Source organism: Eutrigla gurnardus (assembly GCF_963514095.1).
Source record: "Eutrigla gurnardus genome assembly, chromosome: 2".
Classification (NCBI taxonomy): domain Eukaryota; kingdom Metazoa; phylum Chordata; class Actinopteri; order Perciformes; family Triglidae; genus Eutrigla; species Eutrigla gurnardus.
In genome coordinates this window covers 9,175,143-9,190,092 of record NC_139916.1, presented here as the reverse complement: position 1 = coordinate 9,190,092, position 14,950 = coordinate 9,175,143, and the positions used below count along the sequence as shown (strand labels likewise).

The 14,950-nt window shown below is 43.5% G+C and overlaps 1 protein-coding gene across 1 annotated transcript; it reads right to left on the bottom strand.

Annotated features, from left to right (window-relative positions):
- Positions 1-3,013: 3,013 nt before the first annotated feature.
- igsf8 (immunoglobulin superfamily, member 8) lies at positions 3,014-13,085 on the bottom strand. Its single transcript, XM_084022563.1, has 8 exons — positions 12,942-13,085; positions 12,569-12,748; positions 9,818-10,198; positions 8,604-9,077; positions 6,819-6,997; positions 5,973-6,225; positions 5,036-5,494; positions 3,014-3,778 (listed from the first exon to the last, which is right to left on the bottom strand). Exons 2-8 carry the CDS (start codon positions 12,627-12,629, stop codon positions 3,651-3,653), a joined length of 1,935 nt encoding a protein of 644 aa, XP_083878689.1. The 5' UTR covers positions 12,630-12,748; positions 12,942-13,085; the 3' UTR covers positions 3,014-3,650.
- Between the last annotated feature and the right edge of the window lie 1,865 nt (positions 13,086-14,950).

The following is a 14,950-nucleotide window of genomic DNA, read 5'->3' as shown; positions in this document are numbered from 1 at the left end:
AAAACCTCAGGAACTTAGGACTCGGAAATAAAACTTACTGTTACTGCATTTTTTATTTCTGCTATATTTATAGAAAAGCTAGACACACAGATTTCACAGAAGAGGTGAAATCAGTGACAACCTGGAACAGGCTTCGTCACAGCGAGGGCACTTGGCCTGCAGTGTGTGTGTGTGTGTGTGTGTGTGTGTTGCATGTTTAATCCTGCCTCGGTTTGACACTCAGCTGGCAGGGATTGGTTGGAAAGCAGGTATGTCAACCAACCGGGCAGTGCAGCATCTTATCAGTCTGTCACAAAGCCTCTGTTTGCCACGTCCCTCTGAAGTCATACAGGAAGGAGAGGATTAACATTGGTACAGTGTTTGCATTAGTGATGTAATGCTCTGTAAACTGATATACTGTAATACCACGGCCGCTCAGAGAGGAACAGCAGGACAGGTTGTGGAGTCAGCAGCGTTTTCATATATTTGTGTTTGAGATAATTTGTCAAATTTTATACTTCAAAATAAAATCATACTTTTTTTTGTATTTTTTTTGTATTTTATTTGTATGTCAAGCTTTTGACTTGTACATGAAAGGGACTGTCATGTTTTTGTTTTAGCCATTATTACCATTACATTATTCTCTGTTAGTCGTTATTGAGCCATAATGCTGATCCAATTCAAAATAGCTGCATGAATACAATGAGGGGAATGGTGATTTCCAGAAATGAAACACTTAAAGTCCTTTTATTAAAGCAGAATTTTCAATTAAAGAGCCAGGTGGCTCCGGGAGTCACATGACACTCACAGTATTGGGTTAAATACCTGAACTCCCCAATAGTCAGTTAGAAGTGAAGAAGCCTCTTGGATGAGAGGAGAGTCCAGTCTCTGAGTGAAAGTGCAGTTTAATCCTGTGGGGTTTTTTTCCTGGATGAGATGTTGTTTTTCCTTTTATTTCATGATGATTTTGTAAAATATGTTGAGAACTAAATTATTGTACTACAATGTGGATTGCATTATCTTATTTAATCAAAATATAAGGCAAATAATCTGCCTGTTACCTCTAAAACTGCATCACAAAGTGCTGAGTGTCCCTTAGCTGAAATCCAAACCTCTGCTCCGTCCCGACTTGGAAACTGCAGCAACCACAAGATATGTTTTGACTTTTCCCTACATGATGGGATGTATTCTCAAGTAGCACATGAACACTTACACAATTATTTTCTTCCATGCAGTAGAAAATAAAAACAGAATAAATAAAACCACGATGATGTTATAACTCCGGAGTGGTTTATTGGTTTATCAACTGGCAGGTTCGCCAAAAGCACCATAAGAAACAAAACTGAGCAATAACCCGCCTTTTTTATATTTATGGCAGCAAGATGCATTCAGGGAACAGTGGTATTAAAGCATGAGTAAACAGTCCAAAAACAAAAACATAACAAACAAAAACACAACTTAGACAGCAGCTTTAACACTTCACATGCTATGTGCAACAGTTTTTTTTTTTTTAATGCTGGCTGTTTTTCCTCAGAGAAGAAATTAATCGAAAAGCGAGCCACATTGAGTGTAGCACACAGAGAAGGGAGGGGTTGGTGTAGCACGATAAAACCTGCAGCTCGGATTAGAGATGAACATGCAGATACTTACTTTCATCTGAAATTCCAGCCAGCCAGCACTGTGCTGCTGCTGCTGCTGCAGCCGTGTGTGTGCACGAGCGTCTGCCTCTGTATGTGTGTGTAATCATGTGGTGGGTGGGTATGTGGGGGAACAAATCAGCTTTGAGTAGTTGATCTGGAACAAAGTGGCTCAGGAAGCAAGCAGAGCTGTGATTTTTATTCCCTAATGTTCGTGAAACGACATTTATAATCGGGGGGAGGTTTAGAGCGCACAGGTTGAGGAGGACGGGTGGATTTAGAGGGACTCTCACAATCGAAAACTCACCAGGAGACAGACAGCAAAAGGCGGACTGAGGCCGCCAAGTACGGCTCTGAGTGAGCAAATGTAGGAAAAGCAGGGAAAAGAAACCAAACTGAAATCATTTCACGAGAGCCACAAGCTGGAGAACAACAAATGTGACTTTCTTCCTCTTTTTCCACAAACATGCCTCGAACGATGCGGGCGCGCTCGCATGAAGCAGACTTTTCTTAAGTGTTACTTTGCACAGGAAGAGGAGGATGGATTTCACTCATCAAGTGTAAATCTGTCCAACAGATTTCTGTGGGCTAGCAGCGGGGGTTATAGTCATAATAGGTTTGCTGCAGAAATGTGTGGCCTGAACCACATGATGACTACGATGACGACTATAGTGAGACTTCACTAAACTATCAGGTCATATGACTGCTGGGATTTTTCACCTCGGGGACGAGAAACAACGTTGTTTCTGTTACTCGGGCTAACAAATGTGGAATTATTTTTTCGCAGTATTGTTTGTCTCTTTCACAAAGAAACCGCACAAAAAGAAGAGAAAAAAAACCCTGACAGTATTCACTCAAGTACAACAAAGAAGTGACTTTTCAGCTGGAAGAGAATCGAGTAAAAGAAGGAATCCGGAGGGGATTTGGTCCCGGTGCCGTTTGTGTCCAAGTGCTTCAAAAGAGCAGACCGCAGCAGAATGTTAAACACAGGTGCCAAAGACATCGTAGTCTTACTCACATTAAGAAAAATAAAACAGCTTAAACTCCATACAATATTTACATACTTTAGCTCAGTGCATCTCTTCCATTCCTCCTCGTCAAATCTATACAAGTCCGTATAGAAAACCAACTTCAGCATGAAGCGTCACAGGCGAGGAATGCCTGTGTTTAGAATTGATCCTCAAGTGGTCTTGGCATCGGAGCCAGCGCCTTCCTTATTAAGTAACAGACGGAGACTTTGTTTACATGCAAAGTGGTGCCGGGCTGCAGGCGGTGGAAGCTTCCCTGCTCATATTAAGTTTCTGGAGGCTGAACTGCTCCCATCAGCATTCATGTGACTGTCAGTGGCAGTGCTCGAGGCTTAACCAATGCACAGACATTTAGACATTTTTTGGGGGGGGGGGGAGGGGAAGAAGAAACATGCAGTTTGAGGGAAGGAAAACTGGAACAGTATCAACGATTTGTGAAAACAAAGAATACTCGTGTGAAAATAGAACCATCACCGGCTGAGATCCATTTGGTACCTTTTATACTGTAAACTTCTGAAGTTGCAGTTTGCTTGGCTTTTCTGTAGAAACGATAGATTTACAGTTTCTACAAGATTCCTCACTGAGAGACTCAAAATAAATCTGCAGAACCTTCATAATAAAAAAAATCTTCCCATTTGAACAACTTTGAGGCTCAGAAAGGATCATTAAAAAGTTTGGTTAGCTAATAGAAAATTCATTGCCCCGGAGGAGTCGCCGGATTGTGGCTTCAAAAATCTAAATTAATACACCGAAGGGTGTGTGACGCAGAAATCACTAAACTATGTTCAGAGAAGGTTTGGATATAAAAATACAAGAGAATATAAAACAGAATCTTTTGGCATTGATTGTTAAACAGGTAGGTCAAACACAGAAAAAACATCTCACAGGGTCAGTCAGTTTTCACTTAATTTGAGTTATTTCATTAATTAGTCCTGTGCATCACCTTATTTTGTGCCTCTCCGCGAACATTCAGATTTCAGACAGACTCTTCGTAGACAGCAGATGGCTATTTTTGCCTGCGCTGCCTCGCCAGCCGCTTCATGAAGCAACAAGTTACCGTGGCGATGATGACGATGCCCACAAACAAGGCAGAGGACACTCCGACGACCAAAGGGATGAGGAGGAGGTCAGCAGCTGGGGGGGAGATAATACAGTTGGAATAGATTTTCAGATGGAAAAAAAAAATGTTTTGTGTTTTATTGTACAATAAAATAGGGAAAAAAGGTCTCATTTGGGAATAAAATTGATTTGTTTGGTCCAAAACAATACAGATATGCTTTGTATCGAGTGCTTTGAACATTCAGCCAGCACACATATTGGTGAAAAGCCAGTTAATGGAGCGTCCTGCTGGATAAACTGAAAAGCACAGTTTGCTCTGGTGATTCAATCATCGAGTGCCAGAAACTCCATCTAGTACCCATGTAGAACAGAGAGAAGGTCAACAGCTAACTCTGCGACCAGCGCCAGCGATTAGTGTAAAGATGATTACGTGCGTGCTTCTGGCAAATGTTCTGCAAATATTTTAGACCCATTCTGGATATTCGGACTGTAACTGGATGGGATTAAAATGCATAAAGACACAAGTCGACCACACGTTCAGGATGTTTCAGCCACACACTTTCCTTTTAAATGCCAATATATAGTGACTCACCAAAAAACAGGATCAACAATTAGTCAGTCAATCGATTGAATGTCAATTAATCAGCAACCTTTTTGATAATTGATTAATTGTTTCAGTCATTTTACAAACAAATGTAATGAATTGTTGTTTTTATTAATTAAAATGATCATTTAGAAAATGATCAGATCAATAACTAATGAAACTTGCAAGCAATGTTTGAAAAAAGGAGAAAATGGTCCTTTTAGTTCCACAAAATTAAATTACTGCTACAGGGGACAGGAAGAAGTGAAGTTTATTCCCTGAATTACATGTCTTTAAGATACATTTAGAGGAACCCTTCAAATACTTTTGGACGTTTAATCTGTAAAAATTAATCATGTTTTATAAACTCATATATTAGATGTTTTCTATGAAAAATCTTAAATTTGAAAAGTAACTAATAACTACAGCTCTTGAATAAATGTAGTGAATTGAAAAATACAATATTTACTTTTCAAATACTTAAGTTAAGTACAAATACCTCTAAATTGTACAACATTTTGATCACCATGTTCGATTCACCACCAGGACAAAATCTGGGAAGATTTACCCTGAATTGCTCCAGTGGAGCGGCTCAGTTACAGCTTGCAGTGTGTGTGTGTGTGTGTGTGTGTGTGTGTGTGTGTGTGTGTTTGTGTGTATATAAGATGCTCTCAGATTCAGTATATGAACTGCTTGTTATCCGTTACGTTCCTCCATGCTTCTAAAACAAACAGACTGGGGTCTCTTACCTCTGGCATACAGGTAAACAGTCACTGCATTCGACTCTGCTTTGGCCCCTGTGTTGTACCAGCCTCCATGGGGGTCCTGACTCCAAGCCTGAGCATGACACGCGTACATGCCCTGGTCATCCACCGTCGCTCCGTGGACCCTCAGTCGGAAGCTGACGGCCGACAGGCGGTCGACGCTGACCTCGCTGCCGTTGGCGTAGATCTTTGCCACGCCGTCATACATGAGGGCGGCTACCAGTCTGGGTTCGTCCTCCACAGGGGGGTCTGGGAGAGTAAAATCAGACCCTGGGCTCTGCTCCTTCTTGATAACCGGTTCGGGGATCGGCCACCGTAGCCACTGCACCTGTGCCTGGGCGGGGCCCGTGGTCGTCACGGTGGCGTTACAGATAAGAGTGATGGTGCTCCCTCTTTTTAAAAGGGGGCCCCGAGGGAGCCGAGCCACAGCTGCAACCAGCACATCTGTGGAGGGGAAGCGGTACATTGAAATAAACGTGTATGAGGGTAAACCGAACATATGTGACTGTCAGTTCAAGAAGAAACCTGAACGGTTAGACAGCATTTTTAGTGAATATGAAGAGAACCAAACCACAGTCAGTTTTGGCAGATTACCATCGAGCACTGGAAAACTACTAACGTGTTATTTATCCCTCATGTTCCATTTTCAGAAAAGCCATTTCGTAGAAAATAGAATGTTTTCTGGATCTACTAGGAGCCATAAAACAGTTTCAAAAAGCTGAGACAGCAGGCATCAGAAATCTTGTTCATCACGGCACAAATGGCCCACAGCCCAGACCCCTGGACTATCAGAGGACTCCATGAATTTATACTTTTAAAAGTCATCTCCACCAAACTGATTCAGCGGCCCTCAGGCATCCAATGTAATCAACAGTGGGAAGAAAGAGGAATCAGTGTAGACTGTGTGAGTAGCGTCTCTCACCTTTGCTCTTGAGGTTGATGGTGACGCCCTCTGACCTCTGGGTGAGTGTTGCAGGAGTCGACGGGCCCGGGTTGCTTTTTCCGGCGTAAACAGTCACGGCACACCGGTACACGCCCGAGTCTAGCGGCCGGGCCGAGAACAGCTTCAGAGAGTACCTCCCCTTCGCCACCTTCTCCATCGAGCCGCCGCTGGCTCGGCTGAGGTCGTCCCCCCAGCTGACAACACCGTCCGGGCTCATGCGGGCCACCTCCACCTTAACGTCAATACAACGTGTCAGTGTGGTAGAATAGTTTATATCATTGCAGACTGTTTCCTAAAACTTGCCCGGTTGATGACGTCGATAAAACGTCATGAAACCCATTTTATACATTTTTGACGTCTGGAAGCCAACTTCCATGTGTCACTCATCAAATCTATCTGAATTAGTAACAGTAATGTAAAGTTTGACGGAAAATCAATTAGACTTAATGGCTACTGGGATGGATTGCCCATCTGTGCCTGCAGGCAAATCATTAATTCGTCTTCTCATACTGCACTATAAAAAAAACACGTGATCAAAATAAGAAAAATGGTCAACATACTAATGAAAACATACACGCTTTGCTAATTATTGTAAATGGACTGAGATGCAAACACTAATGTATTACAATGTTATTCAAATGTGTCACCACTTCCCTTTTGCTGACGCGGTTGTATAAGAACTTATGCATTCACTCACATACTTGAAAGTTAAGATATACGACTTCTACCTCACTTATACTGTGCAGGTGTGCAAAACACACACACCGATACTGTGTCCTACTACGATGAGATACATCAATGAGTTATCAGAATGAGTAACCGTACCTCCACTCCCCCGCTCCCGGCTGCCTCTCCGCTGACTGATCCCCTCTTCATCCACTGAACCAGCAGGCCCGAGTTGACTTCAGGCGGCAGCCCCAACACCTCACAAGTCAGGATGAGCGGCGAGCCGACCTGCAGGGTCACTTCCCCCTTAGGCGAGGACGTGATACTCAGGGACTCGGCTGGCGAACGGAAGAGGCAGAGGGAGAAAGCTTAGTAGAAGTGAGAAGAAATCCCCCGCGGTGGAGAAACTAGCACTTAAGACTGTGACGGGAAAAATCTACAAAGGGAAGCGATGAGCTGTGGGTAGAGTGGCCTCTCCAGTACATTACATATTAAACAGCCAAATGAATAAACACTTTGTCATTTTCTATTATTGCTCAATGGAGGCAAGTTGTCCAAATTACATCATTATATCACTTAAAGCTTAACAGGAGAGGGTGCAGCTTTGTCTAATGCAGCTTTGTCTAATGAACTGAAAAGGCTTCGTAAGAACTGATAATAATAATTTGGTATAATTGGAAGATATTATTAACACTAGTCTATTGTGTGAGCCAAGCCTCATTTAACCCAAACAAAGATCTGCACAATAATGGACACATTATTTATGTAAACAAAAGGAGAAGCATCAGACTATTGTATTAGTCAGACAGACAACGGGGGCCAGAAAATACAGAACTAAATAGTGCTCGTCGGGGAGTGTCGGGAAAACAAAACAATGCACGCACTCATGAGATGCAAAGCTTCAGAGAAGAAATTTGACCTAAATAACTTTTAGCTCCGATAATTAGTTACTTAGTAGTAAGAAGTTATTTGTGCCTCTCATCAGCATTAATACAAACACTTCTAAATATCAAGAATACATACTGTATGTGTGTATATCAGGTTAACTTCCCTATCTGAGACGTTACAGCTGCTCTGACAGTAATAGACACGTCAGTCTGACAGAAAGATAGCTATCCTCTTTGCGGGCTGCATCGGCCCAAGGTGGGAGGAAAGATTACTCGCTCCGTCAGATCTATACAAGCTCTTTAGAATTTAAATTGAGCAAAGTGGCGAGGCGGCAGGCAGTTACTCAGCCTCCCGGAGAGCCAGCTATCGATCCCCCATCAGGTCCAGCTGGACCATCGGCGAGAGCTGAGCGGAGGTGGTCTGACAGCTGACACACAGTAGGTCAAACGTTGATGGACTCGGATGTGTTTCCTAGTCTTACATTACAGTAAATAGTAGAGGAGAGTAAAACAACAACTTGATAAAGTCACCTCGCGATGGGCATCTCTCCTTGTTTATAGACCAAAAGATGAGCTTATAAATCAAGAACATAGTCGACATATTCATCAATATCGTGAATATCATCATCATAAAATCATTGTAACTATCCATCCAGCAAGCAGCTAATCAGAAAGCCGAGAAGCTGACCCCAGATAAGCACGTGTTAAATCAACCCCCTATCCATCCATCCATCCATCTATCCAGTGAGTGAAATGCTCAATCAGGCTGCCAGCTAGACATTCAGTTAAGCTGCAAGTAGCGTACACATCCAGAGCTTCATTCAGACTGAAATCTGGAAAGAGTCCAACGTACTCATCAGCACTGCAAGTCCCGGCCGACTGACGCCGCCAAGAAAGAAGAAGTAGAAACCAAACCGTTTTACTTCTATTCTATAACGGGTGCAGCCAACTTTACCTTATCATCTTCTTCTCGCTATATAAATGTAATTGTGCTTTATGCGGTCTGACGGTGGTACTTGCTACGTGTTGCCTTGCACAGATCCTTAGTCACACTGACCTAATTGCTGAACTGTCAAGTTGCCAATATCCAGCGTCCTCTGTGCTATCTTCTGCCACGATCGATCCGGGTCCAGAATCCACTGCGAGGCCTCACAGAAATACGATCCGGTGTCGTCCGGCTGCACCGTCCGCATCTTCATCACGTACACGTCCAGTCCGCCCTCCCCGTTCCTCTTCTCCAGGCTGATCTCTCCGTCGTCGTACCGCGTCTTGTACAGACGCCCGGGGACGACCCCCAGCAGCTTGTCGATGGAGATGATCTCTCGGACGGTGCTGACCTCCCCTCCACCCGCGGCGCTCCCGGACCCCTGGCCGCTGCCGCCGCCGCCACGCTTCCCGAACATGATGGACAGGTGGGTGAGCTGCTCCGATTGGATGCCGGCTGAGCACGTCAGCGTTAATTCGGCCCCCTCCGGCACCGGCTGGCTGGTGAGCGAGCGGGTAAAACTGATCTGGAGTGTGTCGGGGATCACTGCGGGTGTAAAAAGAGACACAGATAGACAATCACATTACATCAACAGGCTACAGGAGCCAGATGGGAGGATAAAAAAAAGTAATTTCTATTGCTGGTGTGCTGTTTGTACATTTCTATGTTAAGAACAAAGTCATGACAAAGGGCTGCTGGGTGACTGCAGGCTGTTTACCGCCAAAAGCAAGATTAGCTGACTATCCTAAAGATAACACACTTCAGCATGAGAAACTCTCCCAGCATCACCAGAACCCAAAGAAGGTGATGAATAAAGTTTGTGGGATGGTCGAAAAGTGCTTAAATATGGCGGCTGGCTTGAGCAGATGAATCTTCGTGGAAAAGAAAGAAAAACTCCAGATGGCAAGTATAAATAACAGCTTAGACGTGAGCAATGTCATCGCGCACCGAGTTGAACACGGTATGATTAATAAATGTCATCCATCTGGCGGATGTACAGCAGAAATCCCACGGCAACGCTGGTTTCCGCTGTACGTCAACTCGACTACGGTCGCCAGGATGCCGGGACTAGAAGTTGGTGATATAACACAATACCAAAACGATTGTTTCTCAATATTTGATATGCTTTTTCAATTAACAAATTAAGAATGTTTGAATGTTTGAACACAACAAGCAGTCCTATAAAAACCTAAATAATACACTGTGGCCCTCTCTGGCTATCTTCTGTTTCTCTTATATATGAGAGAACCAAAGAAACGATGCGATAAGGATCTCTTATCTCTTACCTTTGACCGGCACCGTGGCGCTGTAGTTGCCCTGGTAGTTGCTGTCCGTGCTGGGCGTGTAGCACTCGTACTTCCCCTGGTCTTCAGCTCGGAGCCTCTGGACCACCAGCCGGACTTTGTCCCCTGAATCCCTCTCCACCCTCACCTCCCCGTTCTTCACCCGGGCCTGGAACGGGGCGTAAGGGAAGCCCTGGTCCCTGGTGGACACCACGCCCATCTGCCTCCCGCCAGAATCGTCCCTGTACAGGAACCACTCGAACTCCTGCGTGCGCGGGCCCTCGTACCCCGACACGGCGCAGGGCAAGGAGAGGGGGAACCCTGCGACGCGGTAGAGGATCCCAGGAGGAAGTGATACGTCGCGGCATGCGGCGTGCTGGAGCACTGCGAGGGGAACAAATGGAGAGAAGTGTGAGAAAGATGGTGAGGAACGGGCAGGAAAAGGTCGGAGGCATTAACAACGTCAGGTTCTGTGGGTCATGGACTCGTCACGGACTCGCCTCGCAGCGTGTTTGGTATACACGATCAATACCCTGAGCTGATGACCGGCTAACAGGGAATCAATACATTAAATAGGGCTGGAGCGCTGTGCTCCAGCTTCCTCTGAATACGACACATTGAATAAATGAAACACATTCATCTTACTGAGCTTCATAGCTCACACCAGGCTGTACACTTAGCTTAGATATGGATTCCAAATCACACTATGAGCATTTTGGATTCATATGGAATGAATAGTTCACTAAAACAACAGAATAAAACTAGTTTATTCTCTCACATTGCTGCAGTGAGCTCGTTGCAAAAAACAATACACTGAAAGCAGCATTAAAAAAAATGCTAATGCTAATTTTCAGCACTCAAAGCGGCAAAAAATGACAAACAAAAAGGTAATATCTCAAAACTGAAAATCCCATCAAAAAGACTTCACTCAGGTCAAAAGGGAAAAGAAAAATGAACTTAATAGAAACCTGATAAGACGGGAGACCCTCCGTGTTCTGGCTGTGGGTAAAGATATTCAGCCTCGGGGGTTTCGAGCCTCATTGTCTGGCTGGTGGCTTCATGCCCGACTTCCCCCCGAAACCCCTCCGATAGTTACAGGCCCAGACGAAGCTGTTTAAATAATGAAACCCTCTTTCAGCCAGAGGCGCTGAAACTTCTCATGCCACTTCCATTTCCTCATGGAAAGGGGACGGATAGGGGTAGATTCCTCTTTTAAAAGAAGGAAGCTGAGGAGGAGAGGAGCAACCTGACACATCATCGAGTCTGGCTCTGCAGATGAGTGTCAATTCACACATTGCAGAGCCATTAACTAATTAATAAACTTCACAAACATGTAATTTACGTAGCTCCAAACACAAACTATGGAAGTTTTATACAGTAAAAGTCATGGTTACACCATTTCAGATGCCTAAACTCAGGTTGTATGCTGAAACCAAGCAGCAGTGCTCTCTTTCCTGCCAAAATTTGAAATCAAAAATGATTATTTTTTAAGGATTTTGTCAAAGAAACTGTATTAACTTTGTATCGGTCATATCGTCAGTGAGTATCAGCATCTCTATTAACAACTTAGGGATAATTAAATAAGACAATATTGACATTGAGTTGTTGGACGGCCAGATAGAAAAGTGGCTGAATATTAGTAAGAAACCCTTAAAAAAAAAAGGCTTACAAGCTGTGCCAAATGCTAAAAGAAGCTAAAAGAGAAATCAAAGATGTCATCGTCCCGACATAACAGTCAACAAACACACAACACCCACAAACAACAAACTGACAGCGCACAAAGGATCAGCAACGGCTCACACACACCCTCTAAAGTCTCACCTGTAGCTGATCCGTGTACCTGAACAACGAGAAATACTAGATGGGTGCGTTGTAGGCACACCTCGCCCGTAAGTGTGTGTGTGTGTGTGTGTGTGTGTGTGTGTGTGTGTGTGTGTGTGTGTATGCACATCGTACTTAAAAACAACTGGAGCTTTCTCACAGGCGAGCCACAGCCTGATAACAACACGCCCAAACATAATGACATGGGAGACTAGTGGGAGGCTTAAGCGGATCAAATCCTAATTAACATTGGGCTCGGACTGATAGGGCTGGGGGACACCAGGGCTCGTGACGAGGCACACTACTGTCTGAAGTAGACGCAGAGCAACGCGGGAGACTACCGGACCGATACGAGGAAGCCTGTTAACTGTGATGTCACACAATGAAATAATAAGTTAAATAAGTCCCGTATTAAAGCATGTATGTATCGTTTACTGCATGTTTGGGTTGTGTATCCTATTTTGTATATTGTTTTACTCTGAAATAAACTCCTTGAATGAATTTGATTATCTCAGTCTATCTATTCTTCCTCTGCAAAATCATTTATAAAAGCATCTTTGTCCCTTTAATTTGAATATTAATCATAATAGCCATTTCAATCTTATGATAAGACTTATCTTTTTGGTGAAGTACACACACAAAAAGTGACAAAACAAGTGATAAAAGCATAAAATTACCATATTCTGCTAATAAAACAAAAGGCACTGAACGCGGTCACATAACATACAATAAAGTATTGTTTCTGTTGTTATCAGTACCATAAAACAGCCATGACGTTATCAGTATCAGTACACACTGGGGGGGGGGGGGGGGGGGGGATATGTTTGCTTGGGGACTTCCTGGATGCCACCAGGAACTCATTTCATTGGTCCAAAAAACACCTGTCCCAGCTCTCACGTCCATCTACCTGCAGGTCTTTGGTTCTGTACTCACCCCAGTGCAGGAATACGAATAACGCTGTTTTCATGGAAGCCATCGCGGTCCTGCTCCTCATCGCCCCCCTCCTCCCTCCTCCCTCCCGCCTCCCTCCGATGCCCAGATGGATTATGTAGACTCAGATTTCTCTCTCCCTCTGCGCGTTTTATCGCCGATCATACTTCATGGGAGGCCGAACTGAAAAAAAAAACACACACACAACACAGACACGATGGGATTATGTGGGGGAAAGAAAAGGGTTTGCTAACGTGCAACGATATCGATGCAGCGAGTACAGAGAGAGGAGAGTTAGCGCCATCAGCTAACTGCCTGTAACGTTCGTAACGCTCATAACGTTCGTAACGTTCAGAAGGTCGGAGGTATTAATCACCTTTGTCCACGCAGCTTCGCATCTCCGTCAGCGCACCGTCCGCTCCATAATAACACCCGGCGTGGTTTCAGATTAGACCGCCGCGACTAGACACGCCGTGCAGGCGTCGGCAGCATCACAGGGGGGGTGGTGTAGAGTGTGTGCGTGCGCGCGCGTATGTGTGTGTGTGTGTGTGTGTGAGGAGGGGGAGGGGGAGGAGCGGATGGTGGGAGGGGCTTGCAATGAAAACGCCCCCATATAAGAAGTCAACCTGCTGCTATTGGTCGAGAAAACGACGGAGACGTTTTGAACCAATGATATAAAGTGAAAAGCGGTCATTTATTTATGCAAATTATTGTAAATATAAATGTATATTTATAATGATTTGTAGAAATCATAAATAAATTATACCTATATAAATGTATTAATAATGTGTATAAATACATTATAAATGTATAATATAATACATGTATAAATTCACACACACATATATATACATTTGTATAAATGTAAATACATTTATAATATGTAAATAGATTATTATAAAATAAAAATTCAAGAAAAGGGGTATTTCTTGACTATTTTATGTTGTAGAATAACAAGAATTAAACTTGTGTTAACCACAGGCGTCTCACCAGAAGCTCACTATAAAAAAAACGTTTTTCCTTGACTTTGAACTGGAAAATGCAAAATGACGGACTCATTTCCGTTCACCAGTAAGTGCAGACCAGAAGTCATTTTGCCATATTGTTAAAGGGTAAACACAGGTGTAATTAATAATAATGAATGGTGGCCCTGTTCCATTTACGTGGGCCCTGGTATTGTGCACGCTGACTCATTGGAATTACTGTAACAAACGGAATGGGACCATAATTAATTTGATCAGTTGCGCCTGTGTTTACCCTGATGTTAAAATGGCTGCAGTGCAAGGGGCCTAGAATGAATAGAAGAACGTGTTAAATAGAGCACAAACCTAGTGAACTCTTGTAAGGTCTCGAGGAATGGTACATAAAATGGTGATGGTACAATGGCAATGTTTTGCTTAAAACTTCGTTAGATTATTTAAACAAAATCCCAGAACGTATGATTGATTTTACTACATATTTCCATTCTGGACTCCCTCTAATAACCCAGGAAGGCTTCTATAAGCAGACAAGCGAACACTAGCTCGCTAACTAGGTTTACTCAAAGGCACCACCTGGTGGCGAAAGTTGTGAAAAGTACTATTCATCTAAAGAGTGACTTGATATATGATTGAGGGATACTCTTTATTATACACACACACACACACACACACACACACACACACACGTGAGAACATGGCAAAAGTGTAAAGTAGACAATTGCATAATGTTCTTGAACAAAATGACAGATATGGAGGATTTAGAAAAGACTCTTCCCTGTTAGTTCCCAGTTATTTTAGCATGACTTTAATTTATTGCAAATTAAAAAAAAATGAAAATGGCATTTCAAGACATGCTCTGTCACATATCCATCAAAATCAGTAGGCAGAATATACATAACGTTAATTTGGCTGAAGTCAAAGGACACTGTTCCACTGTCTGGATTCATAATCAAGATTGTTTATCTTTAAAGGGGGGATTTGGGTGTAGAATTGGGTGGTTGAAAGTTAAGGCACAGTAGCCTTGTTGCAGGCTGTGTTAGCCTAATAAGAGCTGATGCACAGAAACATCACACGCTACTAAATTCCCCATACTCCCCACAGTAAAGGATATTCTCTATGTTGTACTTCTGCTTATTATCACCCCTCTGATCCATAAACTGTCAACATGTGAGACATGCATGTGACACAGTACAGCATGTGATTTCTTTAATCCCCATGGGAAAGAACTGTTCAACCATTTTAACACACGCTCGGCCTTTACTGCCTGCGTGTTTGCATGTGTGTGTGTGTGTGTGTGTGTGTGTGAGTGTGTGTGTGTGCATTTATGGGCCTGTTTCACTGAAGAACGTCTGCCATGTCACCGTACAAAGCGCAGGTGTGATAATGAAGTTAATGATGGCTGAAT